This window comes from Struthio camelus, chromosome 11 (assembly GCF_040807025.1).
Source record: "Struthio camelus isolate bStrCam1 chromosome 11, bStrCam1.hap1, whole genome shotgun sequence".
Classification (NCBI taxonomy): domain Eukaryota; kingdom Metazoa; phylum Chordata; class Aves; order Struthioniformes; family Struthionidae; genus Struthio; species Struthio camelus.
In genome coordinates, this window is record NC_090952.1 from 16,858,186 (window position 1) to 16,879,473 (window position 21,288).

General features: G+C 47.9%; 1 protein-coding gene across 2 annotated transcripts in view; it reads left to right on the plus strand.

Annotated features, from left to right (window-relative positions):
• The window catches only part of LOC104140939 (gamma-aminobutyric acid type A receptor subunit epsilon), a 41,040-nt gene extending 31,510 nt beyond the window's left edge, over positions 1-9,530 (plus strand). For both annotated transcript variants that reach the window (XM_068957074.1, XM_068957076.1), the window contains 4 exons: positions 663-800; positions 1,951-2,103; positions 4,584-4,786; positions 5,520-9,530. In XM_068957074.1, the coding sequence (XP_068813175.1) occupies positions 663-800; positions 1,951-2,103; positions 4,584-4,786; positions 5,520-5,813 (788 nt within the window). In that variant the 3' untranslated portion in view covers positions 5,814-9,530. The remainder of the gene's footprint in view (positions 1-662; positions 801-1,950; positions 2,104-4,583; positions 4,787-5,519) is intronic.
• Positions 9,531-21,288: the final 11,758 nt, after the last annotated feature.

Sequence of the window (21,288 nt, forward strand, 5' to 3'; positions counted from 1 at the left end):
ACACTCCTGCCTGCCGGAGCTAGGTCTCCTTCTCCATGAGGAGCTCCTGCCTGCCGGAGCTAGGTCTTTCTTCTCCGTAGATCAGCTCCCAGGGTGAGGGACACAGAGATTTGCAGGGCAGCCACGACCATGCAAACCCCCATATCAGTGGTTCTGCATTCCTGCTGTACCCACTCCTGGGAAGGGAAGGTAGCCATGAGGAGAGGCAAAGGCCCCTCGTTGCCCCATTGTCAGCACTCCACTCCTCACAGAAGGTTGGTCCTATGCCCAGCAAAAAATGTCTAGAAAAGAAGTAGCCTGAGAAGAAGGGCAGAACAGAGCTGAAACCCATAAGGACTTCAGGTTGAGGAAATCCTGTTATACACACCCAAGTCTCCTTCCCACTATCCCTGTGGTTAGAAAGGCTCTATTGCTGGCATTGCTTTTCCCATCCCTATGGCTCAAAAGCTGCCCACAAATGGAAATGCTGTCCCTACTCCTATTGTATGGGGGGATGCCTAAGGGAATGTAACCAAAGGGCATCAAAAATACCTGCCCAAAAGCTTCAGACATGTTTACAAAGCACCCATGGTAAGATGCCAAAGCTGTTGCAATCAGGACAGTGGACAGGATACAGGCACATCATGTACTCTCTCCCCTGATGTCCCTGCCCCTTTTCCCAGATGGCTACCCGCGTGAGGAGATTGTCTATCGCTGGAGGCGCTATTCCATTGAGGTCTCTGACCAGCGCACTTGGAGGCTTTACCAATTCGACTTCACAGGGCTGAGGAACACCTCGGAAGTCCTCAGGACTGGGGCAGGTGAGGCAAAAGAAGCCAACTCATGGAAATGCCAGCATGTCAGCATGTCTGAAGGCGTTATCAGGCAGCTCCATGATGGTGGGGAAGGGAGGCCGCAACAGTACAGAGCCAAGGGGAGTTAGACCTGATGTGAAAAACCTCAGACTGAAAAAAATGGGCCTTTGCTAGAGGGAGCTGAAGTGATGGAAATAAAGGATGAGGGGAAGCAGAGTATGGGGCAGGCCAGAACTGCTGACATCTGTGGACTGTGGAGGGACAATACTGTTGCAGATTACACTGTCCCTAATCAAAGGGTCAGGAGGGAGAGGAGATGGAGCTCAGATCTCCTCTTGCTGAACTACTGGCTGGCTGATGTTTGTCATTTTCATTTTGGTAATTGCTTACAAGCTCCATCTTAACTCTAGAGCTGCAGGATTGTTTTCGTTCAGTACTCACTATGAGCCTCTGAAGAAGAACCTCAAATCTAAGTTGTCCAATGAGCAAGGAGGATGTGCAGCATCACGTGGCCTTTTTCTGGGATAGAACCAGAGACTCAGCAAAAATTATTGAAGGATATCTTTTTCGCAGTTCAAGTAGTTGGCAAGCCAGTCAGTGGGGCATGGAGCCTGTTGCAGCTAAATAGCTTTCTATAGAACAAGAACCCTTAAAGCAATCAGCTAAAGTTGAATATTTTCTTGAGATTTCATGAGTTCTTCTTCCCTGAAACTTTCCCGGACGCGTGCTTTTCAGTGTGCCTGGCCACAAAGCAGGCACAAACAGCCTGAGGGCACACAGCCAGCCAAACAGCCAGCCAGCTAGCCCGTTAGGCAACCACAAAGCCAGCCCTCAAACTAGCCACAAATCCAGCAAGTCAGGCAGCAACAGAGTCAGCAGGGTAGCCACAGAGCCCACTAGCCACAAAGAGAGCCGACTGCAAAAACAGCAAACTAGCCACAGTGGCACAGTCACAAAGGCTACTCAGCTAGCCACGCAGCTGTCTACGAAGCTAACGAGGTGGGCAGTCACAAAGCCAGCCACAAAACCAGCCAGCCAGGCACTTCAGACAAGAAAACCTCAACAGAAACACTCCAAATTCTCAAACTTCACTGACTTCTGTGTTTTATAGGAAGCCACATGTTATGATTCCAATGTCTCTGTTGCTCTTCCCTAGGGGAGTACATGGTGATGACAGTTTCTTTTGACCTGAGTAGACGTATGGGTTATTTTGCCATTCAAACCTATATTCCCTGCATCCTGACCGTTGTTCTCTCCTGGGTTTCCTTCTGGATCAAGAGAGATTCTACACCAGCCCGGACATCTCTGGGTAAGAGACAGGTTGTTGCATGTCTGGTGCTCTGCAAGAGTAGCAGGCTGGCAATGTTAAAGAATGAAAGCACCTAAAGCACTTCACCATTTTTTGACCTTAGTTGCTGGAAGATATTGTGCTCCTCCATCTTTGTGTTTGTGACGCTCTCTCCTCAAGCTCAACCGAGTCCCTGGCTAGGCTTGCCTGGATCACTGGACTATTTCAGGCTGGCACAAGATTCATGTACCTTGATCTGAGACCCCTGTGACAGCCTCTTCCAGGCTGACCATGTGGTATTCTCACACTCTGAAGGGGAGAGGGAAAGGGCATGCTGTGGCATTGCAATACTGGCCAAAGGTCTCCTGCCACAGGTATGTATGCTGCATTTCCTCGTGACTTCTCAAGGGCTCAGGGTAGGTCCAGCAACATGAGTGTTGCTGGGTCAATGAGCAAAGTTGCTCAGCTGTATCACAGAGTCCCAAGCACTGGCAGGAGGTGGAAGTGCAGTAGGTACAGGTTTTCTTTGTCACTCACACCACAGTGGGAATCCAAGATGTGGCAGCAGCCCTGCTTATTGTTGAATAATTTGGAGTGGTTCTTCAAAGCAGGATAAAGCTCATGTTGATCAAATCCTACTCTGATAGGAGCTAGAGAGTTTTCCACCTGTTTTAACACACTTTGGCTGTATCTATATTTTACAACAAGCTCTACTTCCCAGCGCTGCCTCAGCCCTCCTTAACTGGAGGTAGCGTTGCCAGCCCTGTCTGCAGGCCTTTGCCAAGAGGAAGGGGAGAGGCGAGGGGCTGTCAGCATCAGCCAGGGCTAATCCAAGCTCCTCCGTTCTGACCATCTCTCCTCATCTTGCTCTCAAAATAAATTTCTTTGGTGCCCTCAGAGAAAGCAGGAGGAGGAATTGGGTGTCGTTTCCGATAGAGGTGAAGATACGCCATAGTCCGTGACTGGAGAAGGAATAAACAGCAAAGGGCAAAATGTTGTGCATGGTTGACACCGCTGTGGTGACTGCCTTGAAAAACAAAGGCAGGTTCGCCCAGGAGGGGGGCTCTCTCCGCGGGAAGGGACCTCAGCACGTTAAGATTAGTGTATTCTCTAGACAGCCCCTGTTGTACTTCATACAAATGATCCTCAGTACCTTTCAAGCCCATCAGCCTATGTTAGGGAGCTGTAAACCAGCATTTCAAATATATAGGAAGTCACATCACAGCTGCTAATGCAAATACAGCAGGAAAATATTTCATTGTGCCTCATTGTGCTCCCACTCAGGGACACTGGGTTGAGCACAGGAGAGGATGACATGGAGGCATATTTAGATCAGTGCTAGAGAAAGAACAGCAGGAAGAGTTCCTGTTCATTCTCCACACCCTAAAAGCAATGGATGAGATCATTATACCAACTCTTGTAGCTGACCCTTTGTTGGCTCCTGATACTTATCTCTGGAAAGAGATCTATGAGCATTATTGCTGTTTCAAAAGCTATTCCAAGTCCCATTCAAGTCAAAAGAGATTCCTTACCATTTCTCCCAACTCAGTGAGCTTTACATTGGGCCAAATTCATCCTGGGCGCAAATACTCAAAGACAAAGGGAGGACACAAACTGGACCCTTTGCATTCTGAGATGTGGTTCACGTCAGCCAGAAATAGCAGTGCTATGATGTCTGTGATATTGTCACACTTGTTACTGGCTCAGGTGGACATCACTCACTGAATCCCAGCTCACCCATTGACTACCTAAAGCCATCTGTCCACTGTTATAGCCCACGTTAGCATGTCCTTCCCTTGGACTCTCCTCTCATCATCCAAGCAGCTGTTCCTCGTGTGCAGCCTTAAACAGGGGCTGAGTTCCCTATTTCTTTGCAAGCCCACACGGATGGCCTGTGTGACCTCCTGATTTCAAACAGATCTTATTCCATGGAGCATTGTCACAGGGCACTGCAGGACCGGAGTCTGGCTAAGCAGAGCAAAAAAGGGACCAGACAACCAGAGGCGTTTCTCTCCCATAGATACTTTTTGACCCATTGAAAACATTGCAAGACCATCATCCCTGCGAACAGCAAAGCAATTCTCTGATGTGTTGCACCAGGAAATAATTTTTTTTTTGTTTCAAAATCCCTCACAGATAGTCATGCACCCAGACGCAGAAAGGCAACAAGATTCAGGAAGAGACCATCTTAGCCCCAAGGCTGCAGCTCGTGGACCCGTCTGGGAGCCCAAGTGTTTCGTTTTGCTGTACCAACCAGGAAGCTGTGGGGCAGCTATGCTGCCCTTTGTGGAGTCCATCTGCTCCCCAAAGAGTGCAGCACAGGTCCTTTTCCTGCATTCTGCTCCCTCATACTTTCCTTTCAGTGGAGGGGGACAGTCCCTCCGCAGACTATCCAGGCAGGCCCTTCAGAGAGGAAGAATGGGGATGTTTTGGCAACCTAGAGCATGCAGAAGACAGAACTGCTCCTCTTCATTGCCTGAACCAACTCTTTTCCCTCTTAGGTATCACCACTGTGCTAACAATGACCACCCTGAGCACCATCTCCCGCAAGCACCTTCCCCGTGTTTCCTATATCACAGCCATGGACCTCTTTGTCTCTGTGTGCTTCATCTTCGTCTTCGCAGCTCTCATGGAGTACGCCACGCTCAATTATCTGGTAGGAAACAAGAAACCACTGGAGCACAACAGCAGGAAAACAAGGCTGGTAGGTCCAAGGGGCCAGCAGAGGTGGTTGCTGTTAGAACCCCCATTTAGGACTACCCCTCCTGCACCTACACTGGAAATTGCTGAAGGTGTTTAGTTGTTTAACACACAGTCCTATGTACATAAGACCCTCAGACCCTCCTTTATGCTGGATCAGAGCTCCTGAAAGGTGAGACAGAACCAGAAAAAGCCACGGAGGCTCCCCTACAACAAGGGCTTCCCTGTCAGAGCCAGGCATCCTACCTCTCTTCACAGTCACTGGAGAGCTTGTCAGTATGGTTTAGGGTGACTCGTGACCAAACGTAAACTTCTGCTTTAAGATTAGGCGACATACATCTAGGCTCTCTAACCTGTACCGATTTGATTTACATGGACTATGGAGGCATCTTAGATAGCAGAAATCCAGAAACCTAGTGTCTTTTGTGGTCTAGCCACAAAGACCTGCTGAGTTGGGGGACAGTGAACCCAAAGTGGCTTTATGCCACTGAGATCTGCTCAAGCTCATGGCAGGTACTTCTGACGCATCAGCTGAAAGGGGGCTCTTAGATGGGACTGAAAACAAAAAGCCATATCTCTTCCTGGCCAGGCTCACTTCCCATTGAGTCCCCTCCCTCTCCATTGAGTTGTGCCCATGCTATGAACTGCCTAATTGCTAGTTGCATGAGTTTTTGTGTCTAGAACACTTTTTCTTGCCTTTTGTTTCCCTCTAATCCATTTCTCCCTCCTTGTTGCAGCCATCTGCTGGCATCCAGGTGATGCCATCCTTCACCACCATCAACATCAACAACATCATGCACTGGCCCCCAGAGGTAGAGGAGGATGAGGATGAAGACCCTGGTTCCCCATGCCTGGAAGGGAAGGAATGTGAGAGATTCTTCTGCTGCATTGAGGACTGTCAGACAGGGATGTGGCGGGAAGGGAGGGTCCGTATTCACATCTCCCGCCTGGACTCCTACTCCCGCGTGTTCTTTCCCACCGCCTTCCTGCTCTTCAACATTGTCTACTGGATTGCCTATCTGTATCTCTAGCTGTTCTTTGTCCTCAACTGGAATGGACTGGAGGCCAGCAAAATGGACTTTTCAAGGAGCATAGCAAACAGCCTCTCTTCCTGTTGTAGTCGATCATCAGTCTGAACAATCCGATTTGATGATTCCTTCTTCCTGCTCTCATCTCTTCTGAGAAGAACAAGACAGCATTTTTTTTAGCTACCAAACCTGTCTTTTTAGAAAATCTTCCCTTCCCAAACAACCTTCTTTCCAACACCACCAGCATTTGACTCCTTGTAGGATTGCCCAGAAAAGTCCTATTCCTGTCAAAAGGTTAGGGATTTTGTCAAGAACAAAAATCCAAATGTGCTTCGTTTTTCCATCCAGTCCCACTCCAAAATACCATGGGAAGTGATGATAAATTGAGTTTTTTCCATAGTTTTTAAGTCTGCAGAGGAAGTAAAGTAGATTTTACAACTTCTGCACCATCTCCACCAGTATAGACTTTGTGGGAGTGCTAGAGACATGGAAAGGTCAGAAGGAGGGAGGGGCCAAATAAGGTAGGAGTACTGCCTGCCTTCTGCTGAGAGCTAGGATTGGCCAAAATGCTTTGAACCTGCCGAGAAAGCTGACTGTGGTGCAGGAGTGGAGTAGTGGTAAGCCTCCACCAGCTCCCCGTAGGACATCTGTGGAGCATTCCTCATGGATTGCTCTGCTTGTTGCACCACAAGGCATCTGATGAAAAGCATTTCACGAGGCTGAATGGCCTGCTGTCTTTTCAGGACTGGCTGTCTAAGGGCCCATGATGGCATCCTGCTATGTGGTCAGGACTTTGACTGGGGTATGCAGCTTGCTTTGGGCATAGCTAAAATGGGGAGAAAGCCCTTATGCTACAGAGACCAGAAGGTGTCTCATATGCCTGTTGTGAGGTAGCTATCTTCAGCCTGTCTGAGGTGAGCCAGTGCTCTCCTTCACAAGGACTAGTGTTGAACTCCTCAGATCTGTGTACAGTAGTAGGTGCTAACCGGAGAAATGGGTCATAGGGAAGGGAACACTAACAGCTATCCCTGCACCTACCAGTGGTGAGGAGAGTTCCTGCAGCTCCGACGTGCTCTTCCTTTCTGTCTAATATTTAAATTAAAAACCAGACTTCTCTAAAACTGTTTGCCTCCTCCAACTTGCCAACAATCTATGCCCCTTTTCTTCCCAGAATCAGGAAGGGGAACGAGCCATGCATGGCATTCCCATCTGCCCTCCTTGGTAGCTCTCAGGAAACTCAGACAGAGCTGGTTCCTAGTGTTCTCGCTCCCCTGCCAGGTCTCTGTCAGCTGTGACAAGAACCATCAACGCCTGAAGAAAAGGGCTGGAGAAAGGTGAATTACAGTCTGAACCAGGAGGAAACTGCATAATGTAGAAGGGGAAAGCTCAGGCCCAAGGTTCATCATAAGCTGTAAATCAACTGCTCCCCAATTACACCAAATGTTGATTTGGCCTACAGCATAAGTGTTTGTGCAAAGCAATGTACTATTATAGTTACTAGTTACTACTAGCTGCTATTAATGGTAAATTAATAGTACTATGTTACTTAAAAAATCTTTTTATAAATGGCATGTTTTAGAAAGCTGGCATGGCTGCAGAGAAAAAGTTAGGAATGGCTGGCTCACAGGACAGCTAACAGGGCTAGGCCATTTTCTATAGTCTTAGAGAGCAATTTGATCTGGTTTAAAGATGGATTTTGGCACTTAAATCTGATTTGAGTAATGAAGTGTCATGTTTAATTCATTCATAAATGCAGCCCTACCTTGGTTCCAGAGGAAGAGCCAGAGCACCTAATTAAGTACACAATAGTACAACATTCAGCTAAGTACAACCGAATGGGGTCAGACCAGTGTAGCTCTGGAAGGGGAAATTGTGCCTGTCTAACCTGTTACGGTTCTTTTAAAATACCAAGGAAGAGATAAAGGTTACTCAGAAGCATAATTTGCTTAGCTACTCCGACAGCTTTTGAAAGGATGGAAAGAAATTATGGCGGGTGGTTCTAACGGAGGAAATTGATTCAGTAAAAGAATTATTAAGGAGGTTCTAATTAGAGGAAATTAATTGAGGAGAGGAAAGAAGAATTGTTAAGGAGGCTCTAATTAGAGGAAATTAATGTTTTAGAGAGAGAGACACAGAGAGGGAGACATCCAAGAAAAGAATCAAAACAACTTCCAGACAAGGAGAGCTGCTGGGTGACGGTGCTGACGCCCAGCCAAGCAGGTTGATATTCTGCTTCTGATAGCAAAGCGCTATTAGATGCAGCAATAGAAAAATCTCCTATGACTCAACTGTATGCTGAAAGGGAGCTGGATTAGACAGGGATCTGTGATCTCTGTGGGGAGCCAAAAGGAAAGAGCATCCTTTAGATTAAAACTTGCTCACGTGACAGACTCTGAGTGAAGCGTGTCTTCACATGTCAGAAGGCAGCAGCTACTGTGTGCCTAGGAGGAGGCATCCTGGTGGTAAACCAGGGCCGTGTCAAGTATGTTCATAAACATTACGGAGGTATAAAAGATGTGCAGGCAATGTAGGCTGTCGTGAACACAGGCAACAAAATCTGGAGCGGAGCATCTGAGAAAGGGCTGGTAGATGGAAAAAAATTAATGTATGTGTGCGAAGAGTCCAAACCTCTCCAATTCACTGAGACCTCAGAGCACTTGGGAGCTTTGATGGACACAGCTTATTATCATGGACACCAAAGTAAAGACACCAGCACTGTGAGCAGCAGCATGTTGAATTTAGACCTTTTAAAGAATGAGCCAGGAGAGCAGCAAGGTGTACAGGAGACCTAAAAGGATGATAGGGATTCAGGCAAAGTAGACTTGAAAGATGATTTTACCAAAAAAGATAAAACTAACATACACCTGGGTAATTTAACCAATGATGGAAGATATGAGAGTGACTTGACAGAAGAAAATAGTCTAGCGTGGGCTGGAGCACAAGGGAGCTGATTACTAAAGCTGGGGAAGGTGTGTGGGGGGGTCTTTTTGGTTTAGGGAAATCTGTGCCCATCATAAATAGTTCAATAAATAAAGGCATGCAGGAATTGAGTCATGTTTTTAAGTTCTGCAGTATCTCAGAAAAGAAAAGCAAAGAAAAGCAAGAAAGAAAAATCCACCCTTTTTTGGAATTACTTTGCAAAGCTCCATTTTCCTGAAGAGAGGTTTCCCTGCTATGGGCAGGGATCCCGAGGCACAGAGACATTCGGCAGCCGTGCACTGTTCTGCCCAGCAAGGCAGTGGGAGCTCTGTCCCCCCCAGCTCCTGCCCAGGACGACGTAAACCACCCGCCTTTCCCTGCATGCTGTGGTTTCTGCAATCGCCCCGTGGGTTATGGCATTGCGGCAGCTTTCAGACCAGGACAGCTGCTGTCTTTTTACCGGTGTCTGACTAGCTCGCTCCAGGGAAGACAGCCCAAAAACATCTGGCTAATGATTTGACTGGAAACAATGATATCAGCATTTATGTTTTATGGCTTTTGTTCAGAAGATGAAAGGACGTCAAAAAGGTTGATTTCTCATTTCTCTGTCTCATCCTATCCCTCTCCTTCCCCTCCAAATTATGCCATATAAGGGACCATTTTTAGACTGTAAGCTCATCAGGGCAGGGACACTCTTACTGTGTGTTTGTACAGAGCCTAGCACACTAAGGCTTGATCCTTAACGGAGACTTCTGGATGCTACTTATTATAGGTAATAAACAGCAGTATGGACTGTCTGGCTCCAATAGTACTGTCTATTCACTCTAAGTAGGCTAAAAATTGGCCCCCTCACTCTCTTCCCCATGTGATTACTGAAGCTGGGTGATATTTTTATTTCTCCAGAGAAAAAGTGATGATTGGAAAAATACAATTTTCTCAGCATATTAATATTCCCCAAGGAGAAAAATGTTGGTTTGATATTTTGGGGGCAGAAGAAACCTTTCTTTTCTTTCCTTTTTTTTTTTTCCTGTAAAAAGGAAAGACAAAAGTTTCAAATCAACAGCCCTCGAAAGCAGTCTCTGCCCTTTCAAATCATTGTTTCAAAGGCAAGCAAAACCTGTGCCTGGTCCCCTCGGTCTGTCTGCTTGTTTCCTTTGCAGTGAAGATGCTGCAGTTACAAAGTGGATTGGGGGGTGGCGGGGAGGGAACCTTTATTTTGGCCTTTTTGCTCTGCCTTAGAATGACAGTGAGTTTTGGGACGATCAGGCTGTCCGAAAAGAAAAGCCCAGCTCTTGAAAAGAGCTTTATCCGTGGCTAGCAAGCCTCCTGCTCCCAGACAGGGGTGAGGAGCTGCAGCAAACAGCATCCACACTGCTGCCAACCCAGCCCCAGGCCCCCGGCCACGGTAGGGTATGTCCAACCATATCCCTTCGCTCCCTTAGAGACGGCATTCGTTAGTCATGCCCGATGCACTGGGGAAATTAATTGTCCTCTCACCGTTCGCCTCCCCCCGCCCAGCAGCCCCCTGCCCTCCCTGCACCGCCCGCCCCACCACCCCGCCGGCTGCTGCCAAAGCTCCCAGCGCTCCCCAAAGCAGCCGAGTTACTGAGGAAGAAGGAAGGGGAGCGCCGAGGCTAATTAAAAAAATACCCTCCCCCCAAAACATTAAAAACCCTACAAAAAAGCATCGTAACACACAAAGCCGCATGCGCACAAGGCCCGCCTCAGGGCCGCCTGGTCCTGAAACACCCTCCGTCTCTCCTCGGCACCCCGTGAAGGCTGCCGCCTGGCGGGGGGGGCCGCCGCCACGCTACGCGTTACGGCCTCTCTTTAATCCTTCCTTTGAGGGGGTTTATGTTCTGGGTTTCTTCTTGCCCCGCTCCCCCCGGCTGCCTGGGGTACTTGTGCAACGTGAGCCCCGTGGCAGGGCCCTTGGCCCCCAGCCCGGCCCGAGGGTGCGTTGGCTGCCCTCCCCCTCCAACCCCCCCCCCCGGCCTCCCCGTCACCATGGAAACCGTGAGCCGCGCCCCCCCCCCAGCAGCCGCCAGTGCTTGAACTATCAAATCCTGTTTTTTTTACAGGGACCATTCCCCCCACCTCGAGCGCTAACAGGAGGCGTAGTCGTGCTTATTGGCGGCGTGGCGAGCGAGCCGGCTGGCCAGGGGCGCGCGGGGCCGGTTGCTGAATAACGCCGGCTGGGAGCGCAGGGCACAAGGGTGCCAACTGCCCCCCCGCCAGGCCGGCACGGTCCCGGTGGCTCGGCACCTCCAGGAGCACCGTCCGCGAGTGTCCAGGGGTGTTGGGCCGTGGGCCGCTCCGGGAGAGGGCTGTGGGCGAGGCAGGGGCGCCGGCCGGGCCTTGCAGCCCCGCGCCTCCTGGGCACGTCTGGGGCGAGCGCTCTTGCTGGATCATCTTTTCCGCGGTTCACATCCCTCCCCTGGGCGGACACCACAGTATAGCCCAAAGAATGAGTCAAGCACCAAGGACCCTGCAATAGTAGTGTGAATTTTTTTGCTTTTTCTCTCTTGCTGCCACGTTGGTATGTAAGCGCTGCAGGGATGGCTGCTTTTCTCCTCAGCCCCAGGAAGGCTTGTAGCCAAGAGCTGTCTGAAGCAGACCAGGACGAAACCTTGGGGCTAGCGCGGGTGCTACAGCTCCAGTGGTCACACCTGAGCGCAGAAGGAGACAGCCTTTGCATTTGTTCTCCAAGGGCCCTTTTCCACCATTGAAACTCCCTACCTGAGAGTTTTCAGAGAGGCTGTTTATAAAATGAATCTTGAGAAATGTGTTCCTCTTTCTGCTGAAATACGCTATTTCTCTGTCCGAACCTTGATGAGCAGAGCGGGCATGATCCATGGTCATCCCTCTCTGGCAGGTCTAGATCCAGCTGCTCCTGCTCCACCAGGGCAGAGAAGAAGAAGAGAAACTCAGTGCTGGCTCAGTTCACACCAGCCAAGTACTCAGCCCTCAAGAGGGAGAAAACTCCCTCTTCTTTCTGGCACAAACTATTTCGCTTCAAGCTTTGACAGCTCCCAAAATGTTAAAAACATGAAACTGTGATTGGAAAGAGGGTGGGGGGATAGAAGGAAAAGAAAGCTATATTAAGATGTTACTTTCTACATTCCTAAAATATATTCATTATGATTTGTCTCTCTCTTAATGCCTTGGATTTATGGGCTTTGGGAAGATTAAATTTAAGGAGAACAGGCACGGCCAGCAATTTTAAGCTCTTTTCTCGACAAGGCAAGAGGGGTGGCATAAAAGCTTTTGCCACTGCAATCACAGCATCGTTCAAGTTGGGTGCTGTCATCCCAGACCGATGTTAGTGTGACTGCACCATTACCTTTGTTGCTCCGGCTTTGTGTTAATGGAGAGAGTTGACCCAAGCTCTTCACCCCAGCAGCAGAACCTGCTCATGGAGAAATGGCATCTGTCGCCTGACAGCATAACACAACCTCTGTCAGCCTGTTAGGGTCAGGAAGTAGGTGGCTGTACGCACTGAGAAGCATCAGGGGCACAACATGGCTGCAAATGGCACCATTCCCATTAGACTGTGTGAGAAAACCAGGGTAAATGCCCTATTGCTTGCAGACCTTGAGCAAAGAGGTGTGCTTGGGAAAAGAAAATCTGTTTTTCTAAGGATTGTACAAGAGAAAAATGGACCCAACTTTTTGCCAGCAGAGTCTCAGGTCTATGTAGTTATACCTGTTGCTGTTGCTGGTTCTTTGAATTGCTGCCTGGCATAATTTTACCTCTCTCTCCCTGTTTCTTCACCCTCTCCCCATGTCTTCCAAACAAGCAAAAAAAATAGAGGCAGGCCTCATCCATCCTAGCCACACTTCTGGCACCATCTCAGCCAGTATGATAATAATACTGTAGAATGGAAGAGAGCAACCGAGAGCAACTTCTTAATAGTTGCTCTAAGCAGGTCGGCATAGCAACATCTCCAGAGAGAGCTCTCCATGGGGTCATTTCCATTCACTTTAAAGCCTACTTGGGCTGCTAGAGTGCTTTAAAATGGACTCAGAAAAGCTGTTAATTAGGATTAGCAGCTCCAGGAACATCAAGCCACACTGCTCCACGCTGAGCCATTTATCTGAGAGAACTCGGGCCTCTTGACTACTCAAGGTACAGGACACCACACTTCAAGGCAGACAGTTCCGAAGTCGGATGGCAGAACCATCTGGGTACCTGTGAGGGAAGGCTCCTACCCCGTCGGCTGCAGCATCTCTCCTGTAATCAGATCACCCTTTGCTGGACTTGGATGTTTGGTGGATCAAAGATGTACCAGCCAGCTGCTTGGGGTGTGGGAGAAGGCACAGGCCCATCTTACAAGTTGCAAGTGATGTGAAGTCCGTTGGGCATATGGTGGGTGCCACTGAGTGATGTTTGTAGATGATGCCTACGCCGTAGGCAGTCTGTAGGGCTCCAAGAGAAAGTTACCACTGTAGACAAGAGATGGAGACTGTTGGTGTCAGGATGCTCTCAATGCCAGTCACAAACCACAGGGACAGACAAGATAGTGGCTTGTGTTTTGCAACTGCTGGAATATGACTTCTATTCTAATGCCATAAGTTTCCTGCTCTTCATCAGTGTCCAGCATGAGAAGCTCACAGAGGGTAACATGTCCCTGGTGTGTGACAGTAACACAGAAAGCCAGCTTTACAATAGCTTTTGTCACATTCAGGAACAACAGGCTGTGAGGATAGGTTGAACCATCTCAAAACTGTCATTGGGCTGATTTGTGACTCTCGTGTTACTGACCCTGGCAAACCTCTCAGGGCAATCTTTTTGGACATCTCCTCCTTCCAAATGCGAGGTGAAACACAGTCATTTCCTTCACATTATTCTGCTTTTCTTGGTGTCTTTATCCCCTCAGGATAAAACACTGCCTGAGTCAGAGCTGAGTTTGAGGCAAACCTTCACAACTGGGAGTGGAGTACTAGCTCCTTTGCATACATGTCACTCTTTCTTGAGAAATACATTAGGTCTGGTTAAAGAAATACCCATGGCAACATTTCAGGCATCCAGACTGGAATCTGTGTTTCAAGACCATGCAGTTCAGGGCTGCTGGCAGCCATGTTTTCAGTTGTGACTAGCATAAAGTGAAAAGACTTTTACCATACTGAAAACTGGACCAAGTCAATTCTAAGCCAGAATCTCGGCCCCCATCCTTCTACTATTTCAGGCACTGAAATCCCATGGCCTGAAAGAGGATATATGACAGCAGATTGCCAGGCCACAAAAAAAGCAGGAGTTCAGTCTGCACCTCAAAAATGGTAGGAACACGCTGTGCTCCTTTGGAGGCCTTCTGTTGCTCCTCTCACATAAATATCCTTCACCAATCAACCCTTCTTTCACAGAGCTTCAGCCACCTCTAAATAGCATCTTACAGAGACCAACAGGTCAAGGAAAAAAGTCAAGGCAAAGTGTGAGAACAAAAAAGCTGTAGGAAGAATTTAGTGAGCTAGAAATCTCACACCTTAAAAAAGGGATATGCACAGTGCTAGGTGACTAGGTCTCTGAGTGAGCTCAGATGTTGGTGCTCAGATGTTGGCCAAGCAGAAAGACTAAACCAAAAAGCAGAAGGAACGTCATGACTCTTGTGGAATGATCTAAAAGACCCTGCATGACCCCACTGCCCAGTTCCACTGGACCACCCAATGGAGAAACATGCTGTTTCTCAGTGGAGAAACATGCTGTGAGTATTGAGGCATTTCTCATTAACTTCCCAAGATTTCTCAATATTCTCCTTCTCAGTATATTCATATGGCAGCAAATTATGGATGGGGGGAAAAGCATCTCTCCCTGAAGCCTTCTTGTGAGTCTTCATCTTCTCTCCTTTCCCACTTCCTTTCCAGCATTGTTGATAGCCCCAGGATTGTTTCCTGCAGCCTAGAACCAGAAGGTACCTATTCCTGTGGCAGACCTGTGGCAACTGCTTTGCTCTAGAGGAAAGAGGATTCTTAAACAGGGCTAGACTTTATTTTCATTTTACATAGGTAATGGAAGGAAACAGCAGTTGCATCTTCCATTTCTCTCTACTAATGCACCTTATTCATGCTCAGCAGAGTTTGATGGCCCTGTTATGCCATGTGCATGAAATAAAACAACTATCCTTGCCCCAAAACACTCACCATGATGCCCCATATGGGGAAAAAAAAAGAAAAAGTTGCTACAGCAAAGATAAGACAAGAGCAGTTCTGATCAGTGCAAAACTAGCCAGGGTGGCTACATATATATGAAGTCAAATGAAAGGAAAACAGCTCAATGCCTGCAGAGCAGAGAAATGTTTTTGTTGAATCAGATCCATGTGCCCAAAACAAAAAGCATTTTCCATGGCATCACTTTTGTTGTATCCTACCATATATTCCAATTTTTTGGCTTGATCATCAACTTTTACTGATCCAGCTCTCCTGAGGAAAACAAGTGCCTCAGAGAGGTCTCAAGGGAGGAGACAGGTATATGGCTGACTGCTGAATTTATGGAAAGCCAGAGAAAGAGCAAAATATGAGCTTAAAATAAGTTTTACCCAAAAAGGCAGCTGATAAATGCAGAAAAACATCTGCTCTGGCATGCAGTGCATGACTTTGGGTGGAGAGAGCAGAGCAAAAAAAAAAAATCCAAAAATAATCTGAAATTTCTATCATCTAAAAATGGGTCAAAATAGAAGCTAATCCTCACTGTGATCAGATTCTATAGCAAAGCCAGACCTCTCCTCAGAAGGTCAAACTCTTTGTAGGCTGCTTAAAACAGACTGCAAGGATGAAGCACAGGGACCTCACTTTCAAGCAGGTAAAGAGCATAATGACCCCAGCCTGCCCATACTGTGCTGTGATGTTTCCCAGACTCCAGCTCAGCCAAAAGATAGTGGCTCCTTCCCCGCTGCTTCCACTGCACTGAGGCAGTTGAATATTGCTCCAGAGGCTCCCGGTATCTGGGAGCAGGTCTCCTTCTCCAGAGATTGTACCACAGGCCCACACTCTGACCCAGGCCAAATCACTCCATCCTTATGCTGCATTCAGACATCCTGCTATAGAAGGCACTTAGATTACCTCCAAAGGGTCTAAACTGAAGAGCTAATAACTTGATTCAGGCATTGAGACCCTGCGTTTAACTTTTTATATAGTTAATGTTACTCATCTGCCCAGGAGAAAGTACACTGCCAGGCCAGTCAAAGCCAGCTCTGAGGAGCTCTGATGTGCACATTGCTGTAGGAAAGCAGGTAAGGTATAGGAAAGCAATGTGTCTCTAGAATACGTTGCTTAGGTGACACAGCTGTGCGGGCACAGGTAGTCCAGGCACAGCGGTTACCCCCTCAAACAGCATAGGAAGCACCTAACTTCTCTGGGGCAGCCAGGACACAGCCTTCCTCAAGCACCAAGGTGAGACATAGTCTATAACAGGACCTGCTCAGTGCCTCCTTTCCTTGTCTCAGGGACTGCTGCATTGTAAAGGGAGATTATTGTATTGCAGAATTTATTTTAGCTATAGCTGGGAAATGTAATCAAAACAAATGCAATAGCTCAGGAGGAAAGAGAGTAGCATTAGACATTTGTATGAATAAGAATAGCTTCTGCACTTCAACATGCTGTGATAAAAATAATAAGGACCTCAGTTCTCATGTGCCAGGGCAGAAACCTGATCTCTGAACAAGGTGCTAGAAGAAAATTGCCTCTCCTAGTACTAGTCGCCAACAGTCCTTAGCATGGGGTTTAGTGGCCACTAGCTACTGCTAGTGGTCATTATGGGAGGCAAAGCTCACCGGAAAATCCCTGGGCTTGTTCTGGAGCTGCTGGGCTAGAGAGGGAACGCAGTGGATTGCAGGCAAAAATGAAACAAGTGCATCACTCCCTTTCTCATTGCATTTCTCTTTTAGCTCTTTGTCCCTTATGATCAGTGAGTTTCTGTACTGGGTTCCAGGGATCCCCTTGCTTGGTTTGGTTTCTTTCTGTGCAGCAACGGATCACTGCCATCTTGCGTCTCCTCCACCCCCAACAAGCTGAGCCGCCAAGCTATAATGGCCTTAGCCCCAGCTGATTAATAAACTGGCTTGAGACTGCTGATCCCTTTGGACCATTAAACCTTTCCCCTCATGACTGGTCATTAATCCCCCAAAGAGTCATCCTAGATGAGGTGGATGTTAGCCCCATCAATCCTGTATAAGGCCTCCATTTGCAGCAGAAAGAAGCAGGGAAGGGAGGGGGACAGTTTGTGTTTGTCAGGCAGTGCCATCTGTTCCTTCCAGCTACAGACAGCTACAGCAGCCCCTGCATGACAGAGCTTAGCCTTACCACTGGGGTGAGGGCTGTCACTCCGCAGCCTGAACCATCCACCAAAGAGCAAGATACTACCGCACTAGACATCTGGGGTATTAAACAAGACCAGAAGTAAGTGCTGGCATTTGTTTCCTTAATTGCAATGCCTCTGGCTGGGGCCAGAAGGCAGCGTAACATATGGTTACCGTAGGAATACCTGCCATATCAGTTTCAGCAGAGATGTTTTCAAACAAACAGGTTTAGTACATGAATTACCCAGAGCCTTACGCCTTACTACCTATAGTCCTAAACCAGTCCTCTTGTTTTCTTAGCTTCTGTCTCTGATCCCAGTGTCTGCATTATTAAAACAGTTCACATTTTCAATCAGAAGACTGGATTTGCCTTCATGATGACGCTGGAAACTGGCATTTCTACCACCCCGGACTCCTCGCCGCCACTTTCAGCCTAATGCCCCATCGTCAGCACATTCTTCGTGATTATTTTGCCTTAGCTCTTCTGGAATTTGTGCTATCCCTGAATCATGTCACCATGAGCCATGCTTATGGGCTTGGACTGGGAACGGCAGGAGCAGAGTTGTCACATCTCACATTGTACCCTCCAAAGCTCCTCCTGGGATGCAGCATGGGAATCATACCTGCCAGAATCCACAGTCAATTGGTTCTGGACTTTCAACTAAAAACTCACAGCTATTTTTTTCCTCTCCTGCCTCTGGACAGTTACAGCTTATGAACTGTGTGTTTTATGTCCTTGTTGGGTTTCAAATGTGAGTGGCATCAGTTCGTCTGAGGAGAGAAATGAAAGGGACTGTTCTCCACTGTAACTCCAGGCTCTAGCTGTGCTTAGATTTAGAGAATGCTTATGAATGGTGTACGTTTAACATCAGGTTTTATAGAGACCCTTTCAGGTCATATAAGTCTGTCAGCTGGAACCAAGCTGCATCGGTAGGATTTCACACAGAGCAAACTGTGCTCTGCTCCAGTCTGCACCCCTGCACATTGGCCTGCTGCTAGCAGTCTCCTGAAGCAATCTTAGAAAGAAAGGGAGGGAGGGACAGTGCTGGTTCACAGCTTAGGCTATGGACTACAATTACCTCGGCAACTAGTTGTTCCAGGGTTGGTGCTGTTGAATCCCCATGTTCAGGCAATATCAGAGGATATAACTTCAAAGTTTAAATTGGTAGCTTGAGTAAACCAGGATGCTGCTGCTCCCACAGCACGTCCAAGAGGGGCCATGAGAGAACAGACTAGCGCAGTTTGAAAGAGGACATCTCCATCCTCAGCCAAAGAGCTGGTCAGTGCTATGCGCCTCACTAGTCTTCCCATGTGGCTGTGACAGTGGTGCTTCATCTCTCTATGCCTAGGCTGCCTGCTATAAATTTGAGATGCCCGTGCCAGTTCCATTATTTCTATGGCAGACTTCTAAGGGCTTCAAATACATCTTAGGTAAACAAGCAAAACCCTTGCATGTTCTCATCAGAGGGCCTGGTGTGCTTCTTTGCTACCAGCACAGTCCATGACTTGGCAGGCTAGCTAGCACTCACCAGGTTAATGCGAACACAGATTTGCAGAAATCATTTTGGCTTTAGCAGTGGCTTGGCTAGTGCTGAGTGCACCATACTCAGCCAACAACAGCTGGGCTCCATGGGGAGTGGAAAAAAAAGAAAATAACCATACATGCATGCAGAAACCATCAGTCAGGCTCCTTTTAAATGATTAATGCAGTGCACAGTGGAAGGCTTTTCTATTCTCAAATCTTCACATGATTATATAAACCTTAACTCATCCAAGCTACTGAGGGCCTGTGTTTGTTTGTGAGCATTAATAGCTGCTGTGATGTTATAATTAGACCAGAGAATGAAGAGTCCCACAGGGAAACAGCGGAAACCCCACATCACTCAAGTCATTTAAACATTCAGGGAGATAAAACACAGCAGAGAAGTTCTGGAGGGAGCAGTGCTTGGGGGAAGGAGGGGTTATGGCCGCCTCCTGACCACCAAGAGAGGTTTCTGCCTCTCTTGAGTTCATCAGATTAATTATGATTATTAATTAGTTAGGCTCCTACAGTGATAATTAATCCTAAATAATCATCTCAGTCACTGAAGTAGCCTCTTCCAGCCCCTAAGGATCTCACAGGGCCTCACAGATTCCCAGGCAATCTCTTCCCTCGTTACCTGCGGTCTTACACTCCCTACTGCCCCCTTGAAGAAGCAAAGGCTGGTGACGTAGGAGAAGGGCTCACATCAGCCAAGGTCCAGCCAACTGCCAGATGTCTGAAATTGAGCCTGGGGTGGAGGGTCATGGGAGCTATTTCTACACAGCAGGGAAGAAGGGAGCATGTGGCTTGGATGCCAGCACCTTTCCTGGGGATGCTTGCTGGGTGCCAGCCAGGATGGAGCAAGGAAAGACTACAAGGTCCTGCTGAGCTGAAGCTTCTCTAGGGGTAACAGGGAGCTATGACCTGGTCTTGCTGGCCCTGTTCTCTAGCCCTTTCTTGAGTACCTGTCCAGGAAGAACTTGAATGTGATCCCAGAATCATCCCCAGAGCACTGCGTTCCACAAATCCTTCACCCATTTTTGTGCTGGAGTTCCCCATGGCCCATCGCAGAGGCACTCATGCTTGTAGCATGCTGCTGTGATTTCTCCCCCTGCTCTCTCTGGCACATAAGGATCATGCCAGAGGGCAGGAATGCACAACTTCCCTCCTTTCTGTCACATTAAGTCGCACCTCATGGCTGAGGATTTAACTCAGCCAAGAGTTAACAGTTTTCACAATGCCTACACCCTGAAGAAACACTGATGGACCCGCGGCATCAGGGAACCCACGCTGAAAGCCAAAAATCAGCTCGCCCCCTCTGCCCTTCCTTCCTCACCCAGGCAAGTCCTGACCACTGCCTGGCCAGAACCTGGCTCATCAGCCCAGCACTTGGAGTGACCCAGTAGGCTGTGTTGCCCAGCCTCCCAGGGGTTTGCGTAATGGAGAAGTGTCACAGATTAGAGACAAGAGAGTAGTGACTGCAATATAAAAGCAAACTGAATAATTAAAGAGAGGAGCTGTTCCTTGCAGAGAACAAAATGAAAGAATTGTGTGATTTGAGCAGAAGTGACCTTTACACTTCATTACAAGGAGGTGGCATCCTTATAAGGTTATTAATATTTCCAGTTGAATTAGCTTGGGTTAAAAATGGCTCAAAGGAATGAACAGGGCAAGAGAGAGTGTGCACAAAAATATATCATACTGTCTTTCTCTCCTCCTCTTTCTTTACTTTTTACCTTTTTAAAAAATCTGTTGAATTTAAAGCAGATGGGCTGAATGGTGAGGACTGCCACCCAGGAATAAGGCTTCATCAGAAAGGGTGAGAGCCAAAGAGTGATCTGGCCGAGGGCTTTTCCCTCTGCACAGACTGTGCTTCAACAAAAAAGTCCACATGATGCATCTGTGGCTGCTTCCTCACATTCTTTTCCAAGGGAGGGAGGATGTTTTAATTCACCAAGGTGCAAACGCACTTTTGACACATCATGGGACTGACTGGCCAGGAGGTTTTGAGGAGATGGTGGAGTTCGGTGCTGCTGTGGCTGGGTCCATGTGGAGTCACCAGCATCTCCCAGGGCTTTGTAGGTCTCATGCCTGCTCTCAGAGTTACTGTTGACATCCCTCTTGTCCAAGCGATTCTCCTCCCCACTGCCCCACTGGTCACCTTTCCAGTCTCATCAGCGGGGAAATGGACAACTCAACAAGCTTCACTCCATCATACTCCGCAGACATTTACACCCTGACACAAGGAAGGGACATGTCTGCTCTTCCCCAAATGGAGACAAAGCCAAGGTCATCACTAGGACTATTTCAGGAGAGGACAGCCTATAAAATGCCACTGAAAGCAGAGCTGCTTCAAGGCTGTATCTGACAGAACTTGCTACACACCAGATACCTTTTTCCCAATGAGAACACAAAACAACCTGTACTTTAGCACATTCCAGCAGAGGCAGGCCCATGCAGCCTTACCAGAGCAGGACAGGCAATAATGTCCCAAAACAGCAGGTGAGTTAGATGAGCAAAGCTGAACAGGGTGATCTGAACCAAAATCAAAGTTGCAATTTTGCTGCTCAGAGCCTCAAGGTGTACATAGCTGTGTTTTTTGTGCAGATCACTCAGGCTCATATTAGACCCATTGCTGTCTGCAGATGCAAAAGTGCTGCTGCCTTCATAATAGATCCAGGTATCTGGATACTTCTCCACAAGCCTGACCTAAACAATTTCTTTTAGTGCCTCTCTCTGCCCAGCAA